This window comes from Hipposideros armiger, unplaced genomic scaffold, assembly GCF_001890085.2.
Source record: "Hipposideros armiger isolate ML-2016 unplaced genomic scaffold, ASM189008v1 scaffold_24, whole genome shotgun sequence".
Classification (NCBI taxonomy): Eukaryota; Metazoa; Chordata; class Mammalia; order Chiroptera; family Hipposideridae; genus Hipposideros; species Hipposideros armiger.
In genome coordinates this window covers 5,494,519-5,510,231 of record NW_017731374.1, presented here as the reverse complement: position 1 = coordinate 5,510,231, position 15,713 = coordinate 5,494,519, and the positions used below count along the sequence as shown (strand labels likewise).

Sequence of the window (15,713 nt, the reverse complement as noted above, 5' to 3'; positions counted from 1 at the left end):
TCTTCTAGCAAATCATTTCGTCCCCTCCCCTTCAGTAAAATTCAGCCATCCTCTCTGAAGAATTCCTGAACTAAACTTATCAAACTCTGACTCATTCCAACATTCATTTCCTTGATAGCTGCACATACTGTTTGGTGCTGCACATGGTGCTGTAAGGAAAGATGACTGACAGGTCCACTTTGCATAGCAGGTTAACAATCCTTGAATTTTCACTTGAATTTCTTTGAATAGGTCTGGGACTATCTCTGGCTTAATGATCCATAAGCTTTAGATATCAATATTTGTTCAAAACACATGAAAGTCTTCATGAATAGACTGACAATTAGAGAGAGCTCCTAATTTGGGTATGCTAGGAGAGAAGGATGCTTGGCTGCTAAGAAAGCTTTATTTTCAAGAGGGAACCATAGAGAGAAAACCAGACCTTGATCCTAGTAAATTCAGGCTGAATATACATTCTGGGACAAACGAAAGTCTCAATAAAAAAATATTTTAAAAGTAGAAACTATACAGGTAAGATTTATTCTTCTAATAGCCCTTGGGTCAAAGAGAAAAGAGAAACTGAATTACAGATTTAAAACAAAACAAACTGAACATGTTATATATCAAAATGTATGAGATGTTGCTTCTACCACTCCAATAGTAGCGTCATAGTCTTGAATGACTGCATTAGAAAATTGTATTGAAAATAAGTAAACATTATTCAACTCAAAAGGCTCGAAAAAGTCAAAGTAAAAAATATTAGAGTGAATCAATAAAAATGAAACATAAATTAATGAGCTAGAAAAGATATAAATTGGAATAGATAAAAAAATGAAAATACATAATCTAAAAAGACCTACAAAGCTGACAAACTTCTAGCAGGTGTGACAGAAAGAGACAGCGAGAAAGAAGAGGAAAGGAAATACATTTTTAAACAATATTAGGAATGAGAATGACTACAACTACAGAAAATGAATGGAGTTAAGAATATGAAAGAATATCATATACTTTATGCATATTAATTTGAAAATCTAGATAACCTCAACAATTGTCTAGCAAAATTTTAATTACCCAAGTTGGTTGAATAAGAGGTGAAAGATCTGAGTAGCCCCAAAGAGTGAAATGATTGTCTAAGATGTATATCACTCCTAAAGAGATGGCTCTGTGGAGTCGGTCAAGCTTTTCTTTTGTATTTAAACAGTTTTGGAGCATAGGAAAAAGAAACGTTCTTCATTTATTTTCTAACCCAAATCTGACAGGTATTATACCAAAAAACAAAGTACGTGTATATGAATATGAATGTAAACTTCCCTAAGTAAAATAGAGGTAATTTTCATTTTGCACAGCACCATGTTAAATGTGTGCACATTAGAAGCATGCAAAGTGAGGACATGGCTCTGATATGCACAGGGTGCCATGCAAAATAAGGACTGCCTCTATTATCAGATCACATTTAAGGCTACAGGAAAGCAATACTACACCAAGACAAGTCGGGATTATTACAGAGTGTAAGGATGAGTCAGTGTTAATAGGTATTTTAATATAATTGACTTATTCACATAGTAAGGAGAAATAATATGAATTTGATAAATACTAAAACTGTATTTGAAAGACTGTGATCTCCATTTCAAATTTTTAAAAATTCACATTAAATTTAGATTGGGAAAAATGACCCTCTTACTATGATGAAGAGTATTTTACAGACAAGAACTATAAAAATTATACCCAAGATGAAAGCATCAGAGTCTTTTTTCATAAAGTCGGAAGTATGAGGAGCATGCGGAATATCACTGCTATTATATAACACTGTTCTGGAGGTTCTAACCAACCAGGAAGATAAGAAAAAGAAATCACACACACACACACACACACACACACACACACATTTATATAGTATATAGAAAAGGACAAAATATAACTGTTTTTTAACAAGCTGATCATTGATCTAGGAAACTCCAAGAGATTCAGCTGAAAAGCCATCAGGAAGAGTAGGGTAGCTATATATGCTATATAAAAAGCAACAGCTTTCTTAGATACCAGTAAAAATCAGTTAAAATAACTTCCCAATAACCATGAGACCCAAACTCAGCTGGTTTCAGATTTTTATGTTGTCCCTTGCAACTCCCTAATTGCAGGCGTTAACTTCTCTTTGTGTTAGTTGGGACGCGTTTGGTTGCAAGAGACAGACGAAACTTGAACAAGCCTAGGGACATCAGAACAAGGGACATCAGAATTAGTGGACTCCAAGGACCTGAGGCCTCCCTCTCTCATCTCTGCTTCTCTGTGCAGAACAGCTTTTTTTATATAACTCAAAACACAGCCACCTAGCACTCCCCAAGATTTACAGGGGTAAACCTTGTACCCCTGTAAAGGTTTAGCAAGAGACCAACTCTCATCTGTAGGAAAAAATCCAAGAAAGGATTCTGATGGGCCCACTCCTGATCCAAACAATGGACCAAAAGATGGGCCATTGTCCTACCATGATGGCTTCTGCAATAAGTTTGGGGACTGTAAGAGAGGAATGGTTCCTAAATAAGAGGTTCTGAGCTGGAAAATCTTATTTATTAACTTTAGTGCTTAAAAACAAATGCAAAGACAACAACAAAAAACTAACCTCTGAGAGCTTCCTGCTGCCCTTAGGATAAATTCCAAGCTGTTTACCTTGTTTGCAAGTCTTTGCAATCTGGTTCCACTCTGTGGTGGATTGTTTGTAAAAATAGCCACAACCCACAATTCCTCCCTTTTTGTGTTCCCACACCCTTTTGCAATGAGACTTTGCTGCTTCTCCCCTTAGAGGCAGAATCTATTTTTGACCCTTGGAAGCTGGGCTGGCCATGTCTTATTCTGGCCAATAAAATGTGGCGTAAGTGACAATGTGTGAATTCCGAGCCTTGGCCTCAAGAGATTCTGCTCTCATCTGCTTTTGACTTAATAGGTTCTTGCAGGCTCTGCTTTCATTGTCGGAGTACGTGATGGGGCCATGTGAGGCAGCCTCGTTAGACCACAGGAACATGAAGCAGAGACACGCTGTCTCCCATCTAATATCCACATGACTGCACCTACATGAGTATCCCCAACAAGACCAGTAGAAAAACCACCTAGCTGAGCACAGCCCTTAGAATCATGAGCAAATCAATTAAATGTTGCTTTAAGCCACTAAGTTTTGGGGTGGTTTGTTACGCAGTGATAGATACCTGGCACACACCCTATTTTTCTAGCCTAATCACTGTTCTCTTTGTACTCTTTATTTCCAGCTTCGCTGAAATTTGTACCATTCACAGAAACCACAAGGACCTTTCATGCTTCTAAGTATTTGCACATTCTGCTTCTTCTGCCTAAAATGCTTTTTCTTCTAACCTTCTCTATTCATTATTTCGGATTGTTCATATATTGCTATCTACATAAAGGCTTCTCCAGCTTCCCTAAGCAAAGTTACTCTCTCACCTGGGGCCCCACAGCACTTAACTTAAATTTTATTATGGCCCTCTCCATATCGCACAGCCTTTTATCTATTTATATATCTGTCTCTCAAAGTGGATTGAAAGCTCCTTAAAGGCATAGAAGTACATCTTACACATGACTGGGTCTTCATCACATACCAGGAGGCCTGGACTATATCACTGACTCCCGATGAACTGATAAACATGGGTGAAATCAATGCATTAGTCTTGCAGTCAGGAGAACCACCTGACTTATGATGCAGAACATTTTTCTCATTTACACAGAATACCACAAGTTTCAACGTAAAATCACAGCAAAAGCAATTCCTGGAGAAATGTCAAGTCAAAAAATTTTTATTGTTTGCACACAGGAAACTGTTCATTACAGCCCATGTTGGCTGCCTCCTTAGTTTTCTCAGACTGAGTTTTGCTTGGTGATTATTACTCCAGGTTACCAAGGTCTTCAATTTGTTATAAAGTCCTTGCAAGAAACTAGACTCCTTCATTAGCTACCCTGAATAGACTTACCATCTCAAAATTCACCGTAAATTATAACTTGGCTTCTCTGATGTAAAAATAACCAGAGAAGAGCTTTGCCTTGGGGCAGGTGAGTCCAGGTTGGAAAGAACAAAATGAGAAAAAAAACTGACTTGTTAGGCAAATTCCAAAATTCTAGAACTACGCAGTAATCACTGAAGCTTGATCAAATTTTAAGACAAGTAAAACCAAGAGCTTTTAGAAAATGCCTCCAACTCCCCTTGGAATACTCTTGTCTAGGGGGATGAAGAAAGTAGAGAAAATGCTTATGAACTACAAGTACTCTATTACTAAGGAAAACAAAAAGAAACTTTTTGTAGCCATTGCTGACAACAAAAATGACCGCATTTTGGCGGTTACCCAATTTTACTTTATTCAGAAAGATAGGTATTGAATTTCAAGATGCTCTATTTTCTGAGTGAGTCTAAGGAACATAGAAGTTGATGAGATAGCAACTTGAGGGAGACGGACCAGGGAGAATTAGGTCATGCTCGAGAAGAAAAAACACTGAGTTGAGTTCACACAGTAGACTACAGAGTATAGAGTGAGACTGGCAACGTATACTCTGCTTATTTAGATGAAAGTCTGAAGTGACTCCTTGCTTTCTTCCTTAAACAACTAGATTTGAGGCTCACCAGCTGCCAGACCATGCTCAAGAGCTGTTACCTACCTTATGTGCTGCCAGCTGTATCTATCTTTAAAGACACACCTAGACTAAAAATATCTTGCATTGAGACTAAGAAACTGAGGTTAAAGAGGATGGCACAACTCCTTTTAACTAAATATTGGCTAGTTCTCTAAGATGCTGACATCTTTCTTAAGAATTTATTATTGAAAATATGAGTGGCCCATGTGAGTAGATTACAGAGGACTGAACTATGCCTTTTTCCTCACCCGTCATTCCTCTAGACAGGGGGAACTGAGAAATACTAGTATCTAGAAGTCGTGAGAAGGCACGCTCTACTGGACAGTTGAGACGTCATCACCTGGGATGTATATGCTATCTAAGCCATGGAAGGAGTGGAGAAATGATGCTTCTTTATGGATTGCTACAAGGAAATGTAAAGGTTTCCAGTAACAGACAACTGTCTTCGTAAGTCTGGAAGATAAGACCCTCTGGCCTAGAAAAGGTTAAGGTTAAGTGAGAATGAAGACACGGTGATGGGGCTCTGTGAGAATAGGTGAATTTAAAAATCAGTATTGATGAAGGTGAAATAGTTATTCTATTGATTTTTTTTATTGTATGTATATCATAAAATTTACCATCTTAACTACTTATAAGTGTACAATTCGGTGGTATTAAGTACATTCACATTGTTGTATATCCATCATTAGTATTCATTTCCAGAACTTTTTTATTATTCCAAACAGAAACTGTACTCATTAAACAATAAGTCTACGTTTCTTCCACCCACGGCCCCTGGTAGCCTCTATTCTACTTTTTGTCTCTATGAACTTGCCTATTCTAGGCACTTGATATAAATGGAATCATATGCATTTGTCCTTTTGTGCCTGACATTTTACTCAGCATAACATTTTTGAGGTTCATCCATGCTGTAAGCGTGTATCAGTACTTCACTTCTTTTTATTGCCAAATAATATTCTATTGTATGGATATGACACATTTTCATTATTAATTAGTCTGTTGATGGGCCTTTGGGTGGTTTCTACATTTTGGCTATTGTGAATAATGCTACAGTGAGTATTCATGTGTAAGTTTTTGTATAAATATATGTTTTTAACTTTCTTGGGTATATAGAAACGAAACTGGTAGGTAACTCTATATATAACTTTTGGGGACCTGCCAGACTGTTACCGAAGCGGCTGCATCATTTGACATTCCCATCAGAAGCTATGAGGGTTCCAGTTTCTCTACATCCTCATTATCACTTGTTACTGTCTGCTGTGTCTTTTTTATTCTCGTCTTCCCTTCCTACTGGATATGAAGTGGAATCTCCTGTGGTTGAGATTTGCATTTCCCTGATGTGTAATGAAGTTGAGCATCTTTTGATGTGCTTATTGGCTATTTGTTTATCTTAATGGTAACTGTTCGATGCCCTTGTCTGCTAATTTTAAAACTCATCTCAGGTCTGGGTTGGTTTTAATTGATTCATTCATTAAGAGGTGTGTTTTCTTTCTTTTTTTGGGGGGTGAGGGAGTTAAATTTTTATAAGAGTTTATTTGAGTCAAACTGATGACATATGCTGGGAGCAAGATCAGGGATATGTTTTCTTCTTTGCATGCCTGATAATTTTTGTTTAGTTGCCAGACATTGTAAATTTTATTTCTTGGGTTCTGGATAATCTTATATTCATATAAATAAATATTCTTAAGCTTTGTTCTGGGACACAGTTAAGTTACTTGAAAACCATTTGATCCTTTTGGGTCTTGCTTTTTAAATTTACTTTAAAAAATGAGATATAATTTACATATGTATTGTATTAGTTTCAGGTGTACAAGATAATGATTTGCTATTTGTATATATTATACAAATGATCACCACAATAAGCCTAGTTAACATCCATCACCACATATAGTTAAAATTTTTTTTCTTGTGATGAGAGCTTTTAAGATTTACTCTCTTAGCAACTTTCAAATATACAATACAGTATCATTAACTATGGTCACCGAAATGTATATTACATCCTCAGGCCTTTTGACCATCTTCACGCAGTTTGCTCATCCTCCTACCTCTAACAGTGACCAACTTGTTCTCTGTATCTATAAATTCATTAAAAAAAAAAAGATTCCACATATAAGTGAGATCATACAGTATTTCTTTCTCTGTCTGACTTATTTCACTTAGCATAATGCCTTCAAGCTCCATCCATGTTGTTGCAAATAGCAAGACTGCATTCTTTTTTATGGCTGAATAATATTCCATTGTATATATGCACCACAATCCATTCATTGATCGATGGACACTTAGATTGCATCCATGTCTTGGCTATTGTAAGTAATGCTGACATGAACATGGGGGTGCACATATCTTTTCGATTTCGTATCCTTCAGATAAATGCCCAGAAGTGGAATTGCTGGGTTGTATGGTAGTTTTATGTTTAATTTTTTGAGCCACCTCCAAACTGTTTCCCATAGTGGCTGTACCAATTTACATTGCACAAGGGTTCCCTTTTTTCCACATCCTCACCAACACATTATTTCTGGTCTCTTTGATAATAGCCATTCTAACAGGCATGAGGTGATATCTCACTGCAGTTTTAAATTGCATTTCCCTAGTGATTAGTGATATTTACCATCTTTTCATGTACCTGAGTCTGGCTTTTAAGATTTGTTGTGTGGGATTAGGGCAGAGCTCACTCTAGGGTTATTCTCCACATCTGATGCAAGACCTTTCTGAGTACTCTACCCCTTGGATCCTGAGGTTTTTCCAGTCTGGCTGGTGGGAACAGGTACTACACTTCTAGGTACTGTTACCTCTAATCCTTTCAGGTGGTTCTTTGCAAGTCTTAGGCAATTTCCTCACATGCATATGTTGGTCAGTACGCAGCTAAATATCTCAGGGGAACTGGCTTCATTTCTCTCAGGTGTAGCTCTCTACTTTCGAATATGCTGTCGTGACAATTCTAACCACTTTGGTCTCTTGGACTCTCAGTTCCATTTCCTCAACTCAGCCAGTCTGCTGGGCTCTGCCTTCATTCTCCCTTTTTGCACCAGAGCCCTGGGAGCTCTCTCAAGGCAGCAAGCTGGGCGCTCGGAAGGCTCACATTGTTTCCTATCTCAGAGATCGATGTTCTTCCTTGTGCATCACAGAATATTTTGCAAAACGCTGTTTTTATCATTTGTCTGTATTTTGGTTGTTTCAGGCAGGAAGGTAAATCTGCCCTTCAAATTAGCTAGAAGTGAAAGACTTGACTGATTTTTCTCCTAGGTATAGGTTACATGTTCCCACTTCTCCCTACAAGGAATAATATTTGATTGGATGCTACAAATTGTGGATTTTACATTGTTGAATTCTGGATTTGTCGTGCTTTTCCAACAAATGTTGAAACTGCTTTCTAGTGTCCTCATGTCCTCAGCCTCCCTAAACTCTGATCTCTGTCTCGCCTCAACTCAGCAAGATTGCCAGGCTCTGTTTGGGTTTCCCTCCCTTCACTGTAGTTCAGAAATTGCCTCCAGGCAGAAGGCCTGAGAGATGGTGGCACCCATCTCATTTGTTACCTTTCTCTTAGGGATCAAGTCCTGTGCTGCCTGCCCTGTCCAAAAAGAGTTTTTCATATATTGTGCTCAGTTTTCTAGTCATTAGAGAAAGAGAGTAATTCTGGATCTTTTAATTCCCTTATGGCCACAAGTGGAAATTTCAATTTATTTTCAAATCTGCGGGATCATTTTGATTAGTATGTTATTACTTGTACATTTTCTTACAGTGTTTTCGATCCGTGGTTGGGAATCCACGTATGGGGAGGGCTGACTAGAGTTATAGGCTGATTTTCAACTGCACAGGGGTCGCGCCCCTAACCCTCACGTTGTTCATTCAAAGGTCAACTGTAATTCTTTTCATTTCTATAAACATTTCATACATACTTAGTCTATAATACTATCTAAAGTCCCGAGTGTTTAAACCTATTGTTTGTTGTTTCTATTCATCCTCACTCATGGTGATTTATTCCCTAGAGTGGCCTGTTTTGTTATTTTTTTAAATAAGCACATATTTAGTTGATCTTAATCTGCTAAAAACCTGAGCACCTACATTTTGGATGGTTTCCTTCAAAGATTATTAGCATGTGACTCTGCAGAGCCAGGGTATGCTACTGACCTACAATAGAATTCCTTCCGGCCCCTTTCAGGGTTCTCTCCTCCATCAAGGATGCTTCAGTTCATACACCTGTCTCGTCTCTTCCTTAGCGATGTTGTCAAAATCTGCCCTCAGAGAGCCCTGCCTTTCATGTGTGCTTACTGCTTCCTGCTCCAGTGTCAGCCGTCTTTTTTTTTTGGCCCTGTGCATGGTTCCATTTCTTTCCCCAAGTACATCAGAAAGGCCCCTCGCAGTATCTAGTGCACCATGCTGCCAGATGTAGAAACCTGGATTTCCTGTTTTATCTCTTATTGGTGCCCTCAACACATCACCCACACTTGGAGATGTCACCTTGGGCTTCAATTGTGACCTCTATTTGCAAGACCTTTAAATCTAATTTCCCGCTTTAACATATGCCCCATGTTTAAAATCCCACATTCCCAATTGCTCATTGGACATATTTACCTGGATATCCATCTGATTTAGACTCAATATATTCAAATCCAAATACAACACCTTTTTCTTCTGTCTCCACATGTCCAAGAATTTTTTTCTTCCCTTCACAAACCTCAAACATTTCAAGTTGGGAGAGATTTTCAGAACTGATTTTATAACTGGGTACAATGACAACCAAGGATATTAAATAAATTTTGCTTATCACTTCCAATTAATTTCCCCAAAATGTCACTTTTATTATGTTTCTTCCCATTCAAAGAACTTCAGTGGTTTCCCTCGTGCCTAAAACCTTAAGACACTTGCAGATCTTATGGTTGGAGCATTTTCCTTATTGTAATAGCCCCTTCCCCACTGCCCCTGGAATAATCCTTCAAATAAAATCTCTCCTTACAAACAAAAACGAAAACAAAATTTCATTGGTTTTCCAATATCCACAAGATTTTAGCTTAGCATTTAAGGGGTATCAAAATCTAGTTTTATGTCCATTAATCTCATATATGAAGCCTCTGCTACAGGCAAGTGAGTCTATCCCTCCAAATCTTACTCGTCTTCACATCACTCAGCCTATAGAAGATGCTGAGTCTTCATCCAATTCTGTTGAAATTCTATCTATCTCTCAAAATACAGCTGAAATATCAATGCCTTTGTTAGTGTCACCAAACTGAAATTTATTTATCCAACTGAATTTTTTTTGGCATTTCTGATCTGTAAATTCATAGAACACTTACTGAATTCTGCTTTGTGCTATGGATGTATTTCTATTTTATGTTCTTTCAAGTTGCTCCAGGCAGAAAGCAACTGTTCTGTGTTCCCCACAGTGCCTGGCACTTGGAAGCTCAGTGAAGTTGGCTGAAAGGAGAAGTAAACTCAAGAGCTGCTTACCTTGGTGATGTCTGTGTGATCTTTGAGCCCGTTGGTCATGCACCAATATCGCCACACATTCAGGGCATACCGCGTGGCTTTGGTGGTATTTGGGCTTACTGCACTGGTACACAGATCATTCAAGTCATCATTAATATTAAATACAGGAAATTTGTTGAGCTTAGTAGAATAGGCTAGAAACAGAAAAAATAAAAGGCATTAAAATAATTTGCCATTCCCTTTTTTAGAGAATTACATCTTGGGATCATGTTAAATAACAGAAAACTAAGAGGTAACACTTTGGAAAAATGAAGTTTCTATCAAGTATACATATAATAGGATAAATAAAGTAGGGAACGATATTTTTAGCGTGAAATCAATGCAGTAAACTTGCATTTAATCCCAACAATTCTGCCACATAAACTAACTGATGTACGAATACAAGTATTCTGTTAACAAAGGGGGAAAATGAATGAAAAAAACAAGGAATGTTCTATCTGAAGTTTTCACTGGAAAAAAGTAGCATTTCTATTAACAATAACAAAAAGATGGAAAGAAGGGAAGACAAGGTAACACATCCTTTCTCTTAACCCTTAGCACATGAACAGCTGTTATTTCTTAGTAATATATAGCCTCAGTCATCTATTGTGCCACCTGGGCAGCCTTTAATTAAATGGTGTTAGCATATTTCTTTAATTTTCTTCATAAATTAATGAAGAGAAAGATATTTAAACCCTGATTCCAAAACCCATCAGCTAGCCAAATGTCAGAGAACAGATTTTAAGTTGCAATTGCCCAATTACTTCAGATGAAAACTGCTTTTCCTCAATGTATTCACTTTAAACGTTAGTTTCCAAAGAGATAATCAGGTCCATAACTGTTAGCTGGCCTTCTTCATACACTGGGATTTACTAAAACCAGGCTTAAGATGTTCATACTGTGGTATTGGGGGAGGGGGGAGAGAGGAATTAAGGTAGATTACCTCAAAATGAAAACAATGCCAACATGTACTTTAATGGTTCTGACTCTCCCTGGAATGTTTCTGTATTCAAACAAACCACAAGGCCGAGAAATAGCAAAATAAAGTTAATACAATTACCAAGGTGATCTACAAATTGGCTTCACTTTACCTCACTCACCTCACCTTTCACAGTTCCTGGTGAGTGATTCACCACCAGCCTCCTGCCGTCCTCAGCACCCGCCCGCACCCAGGGCACCCATACTCCCTGAGAAATCTCCCATGGCCTTTGTGCCCATCCAAAGTGGCTTTTTTTTTTCCAATTCCAATTCCAAGCTCACTTCTACATAATCCTTCCCCACACTACCCAACTCCATTATTCTCTCCTTCACTGTGGTCTCACATTTGCTTTATTATTCCATGGAACTGTGATCTAATTGTGTCCAGAATCTCTCTTCAATGGGTTTGTATGCTCAGGACTGTGTCTTCACCCTTTAAGTCAGCTGTTGAACTGCTGAACACATACCATCTGCTTTATAAATGCTCATAGCAAGAGAGGAATAAACAATGCTAGAAATGCTATCTAAAGCAACTGATTCATGTGGGTATATTCCTCTCACCACCCTCATAAACCGAGATAACATTATTTCTTGGACTCGCTTGATATTAAGGATGCTAGTATAAAATTTATTATTATTACATCTAGCACTAACTAAATGCTTACTGTATGTCAAGGGTTATATAAATTATCTGTAAACTCTAAGAAACCCTATTGTTGTACCTATTTTACAAATAAGGAAACAGGACCTCATATATTTAGTAACTCCATTCATCACTCATCCAGTATTTCCTGAGGTACCCTCTCTGTGCCAGGTCCTGTGCTGTCCCAAGTGATGGAGTTAGCAAGTGCTCAAGCCAGGGTTTGAACCTGGGTCAAAGGAAATCAGGTGCCACAGGGACAGCATTCTCAATAAAGAATGCAATTTAGGGCCGCCCGAGTGGCGCGATGGTTAAGAACTGGCTTGGGACGCCAGAGGGCCCCGGTTCGGATCCCACATATGAGGGCCAGTGACACTGCCCTCTACAGCTAAGATGCTGAACAACAGCTCAACCTGGAGCTGGGCTGCCGTGAGTCGCCGGCGACGGCGTAGGCTGCAGTCCCTGTGGCAGTGGGTTGCCATGGGCTACCGTGTATGGCCAGCAGCCAGCCTGAGCGGCTAGCAGCCGCAGTGAGCGGCCATCCAGAAGCCGGCGACTGATCTGCCTCACCCGGGAAGAGTGCAATGATGGTGCCAACTTGGGCCAGTGAAGCAACGTCCTCCATAACTAGACTGAAGAACAAAAACCGACAGCAACTTGTCTGTTCCCCTTCCCCCAATTCCCCAGCACTGTTCCCATCCCCCCAATTCCCCAATTAAAAAAAATCTTAAAAAAAATAAAAATAGCAAGATTCAAAATAATGAAAAACTCAATTTCAAAAAAAAAATGCAATTTAAATATTAGCCCCTTATGAAAAGTATATCCTGGCCCCCTAAATTTACTTGATTAACCTCCAGTGAGCAGAACTAAGTCTGATTTCTTTAGACCAACACTATAGTTTCATTATGGGTTGTTTTTTTTAAACAACAACAAAATTTATTTGCAACACAGCCCAGTCCCCATCACTTCAATACAGCATGAGCATAGAAGTCACAATGCAAGATAGGATGACTGACTATTATGTTAAACAATATAACCTTAAATAATTTCATTTTTATCACAGAACAGAGACTATACACTGCAAATGGAAACCTCTGTCTCCACTGAAGTTTTGTCAATTGCCCCAACAATATCCTCTACGTGGGAAGGGATCCCGCTCAGCGTCGTGTGTTGTATTTAGCTATGTCCTGTTCCTCGGGCTTTGATTTTCCTCACCTGCTTGGACTTGGACACCTCGCTGTGACCTGCCTCCCACACAGCTGTCCTGATTCACTCAACATAGGACACCCTGTGCTGGGCCATCTTCTCAACCACGGACACCGTTCTCACTCCATCCAAATTCTGACATCCCACGCTGGGAAGCCCTTCTACATGGAAGCCCTCATCACACTTGGGCTCTGACACCTCACACCAGGCCACCCCCATGCACGGAAGCCCTACTCACGCCCGGAAAGCTCAGACTGTTCACACAGTGCTTCTTCCCGTATCTCCCACTGTTCTACGGATGCCCTCCTTACTCTGCTCAGGCCACCCCGCCACATACCTGGCTACCACCCCGAAAGGATGCTTTCTCGCCCAGCTCAAGCTCTGCTACCACTTGCCAGATTGCCCCTACTAAAACATATCTCTTGCCCCAGTCAGTTTCCTACCCTCCTCACTGGGCAGTTCTCCTATGCAGATGCCCGCTTTACCCTTTTCGGGCTTCAAGCCTCACTCTAAGCCATCACAGCTCCTTCAACACACACACTTTGCTCTCACCCACCAACAGCTTTGAAACTGAATAGCTCAGAAAGGGAAGACGAGGAAGGAAAGGGGAAGAAGAAAAAGAAGGGACAAAATTCTAGAAAATTTTGTTGACAATGAAGCAATTATATACTTCTAAATAAACCCTTGGTGAAAGGAAAATAATGGGAATTATTTTTGAAAAAAATCAGTGGTCAATATTTCAAACCGAATGATAATTGACAATACAACGTGTCAAAGTTGTGGGATGAAGTTACTGCAGTGTCTATAGAGCAAGTGAGAGCATTAAATTCATATATTAGAAAAGAAGAACAGTTGAATACCAACTGTACCAGGAAATTATAAAGATAACAACAAATGTAGCCAAAAAGTAAAAAGGAAACAATACATACAAAAACAGAAATCAGTGAAATAAAAAGAAATTTACAAATAAAACCCCCAAACAATACAATGCTAAGATATGCATTTGAAAAGACTAATAAAATTAATAAACTTGTAAGAATAAAAGAGAGAAGGCACAAATTACTACACCAGGAATGAAAAGGGGTTGCCACTACAGATCCTGCAGATATTTAAAAGATAGTAAAAAGATATGAAAAACTTGATGCCAATAAATTTGAAATTTTAGATAAAATGGACAAATATCTAGAAAAGTCACAACTTATCAAAACTGAACAAGAAATATAAAATTTAAATAGTCCTATATTCATTAAAGAATTGAATCTATAATTTAATATATCACAAAAACCCTTCAGGTTCAGGTGGATTTTACCGGTAAATTCTTTTAACATTTAAGGAATTAATAATGCCAAATCTAAAGACTCTGCTAGTAAACAGAAAAAGAGGGAATAGCACCCAGTGTCTCCTATAGAGCAGCATAACTTTTCTATAAAAATGCAACAAGAATAAAAGAAAATTGTAAGCCAACACAAATCATAAACACAGACACAAAAATCCTTAGCATGATATATGCAAATTGAATGCCTACCTCGCACCATAAACAAACAAACAAAAACAATTCTAAATGCATCACAGCCTAAATATGAATGGCAAAACAAAGTTGCTAGAAGAAAACATAGGAGACCATTTTTGTGACCTTGGGGTAGCTACATATTTTTCAACAGGCGATCAACATTACTACCCCAAAAGTAAAAGATTTATAAATTGGGTTTCATTAAAATTAAAGACATTTATCAGGCCGGCCGAGTGGCTCAGTTGGTTAAGAGTTGTTTTGAGAGCACGAGCTCTGAGCATCATGGCAGCCGATTCGATTCCCACATGGGCCAGTGATGCTGCGCCCGAGCTGAGCTGCCGCTGAGCTGCCAACAGGTGGCAGGATGGCTCAGCTGGTGTAACAACAAGACTGTCTGTTTGATGTGGGCTATGCCCACCCGCAACTAAGACTGAACTCAGCACCTTGAGCTGAGTTGCTGCCCGGATGGCTCAGTGGATAGAGCGTGCGCTCTTAACAAGGCTGCTGGTTCGACTCCTGCATGGGATAGTGTCTACGTCCACCTGCAACTAAGATTGAACACAGCACCTTGAGCTTAGAGGCCACGAGCTGCCGACGGGAAGCCAGATGGCAACTGGGGCCCTCCACAACATACTGAAGAACAACAACTTGGCTGTTTCCCTTCCCCAATTCCCCAACACTGTTCCCCTCCCCCAATTCCCCAATAAAATCTTTAAAAAAAAAAGACATTAATCAAAATGCGCCATTAAGAGAGTGAAAAGGCAAGTGACAGTGGGATATTAAAGTGCGTATATCTCACAAATCAATTAGGAGATAGTCCAATTAAAAACGGACAAACTTGAATGAGCACTGCATAAAATAAAAAATATCATTAACATTTCAGGAAACATAAGTTAAAACACACTCACCAAAATGTCTAAAATGAAAAACGAAACCTATAAACATCAAGTGTTAATGAGGATGTGGAACAGGAACACTCGTACTCGGCTGGTAGGGGTATCAGTTTGTACAACCACTTTGGAGACTAATTGGCAATATCTGCTCAGGTTGAATATACGCACAACACATTCTATGATCCCGCAATCCTACACCTGGATATAAATATATATATATATATATATATATATATATATATATATATATATATATATATCCCCAACAGAAATATGTACACGTGTATTAAAAGGTAGGTATGTATGAGTGTTCATAAAAGCATAATTAATAATAAACTGCCCCAAACTGGAAACTCCATGTCCCTAAACAACACAATGCCTATGACATTGTAAAACATTTATTCAATAAATTATTTTATAA

The 15,713-nt window shown here is 38.7% G+C and overlaps 1 protein-coding gene across 3 annotated transcripts in view; it reads right to left on the bottom strand.

Annotated features, from left to right (window-relative positions):
* The window catches only part of KIAA1958 (KIAA1958 ortholog), a 128,830-nt gene that overhangs the window by 10,031 nt on the left and 103,086 nt on the right, over positions 1-15,713 (bottom strand). For all 3 annotated transcript variants that reach the window (XM_019635859.1, XM_019635858.1, XM_019635860.1), the window contains one exon: positions 10,048-10,220. In XM_019635859.1, the coding sequence (XP_019491404.1) occupies positions 10,048-10,220 (173 nt within the window). The remainder of the gene's footprint in view (positions 1-10,047; positions 10,221-15,713) is intronic.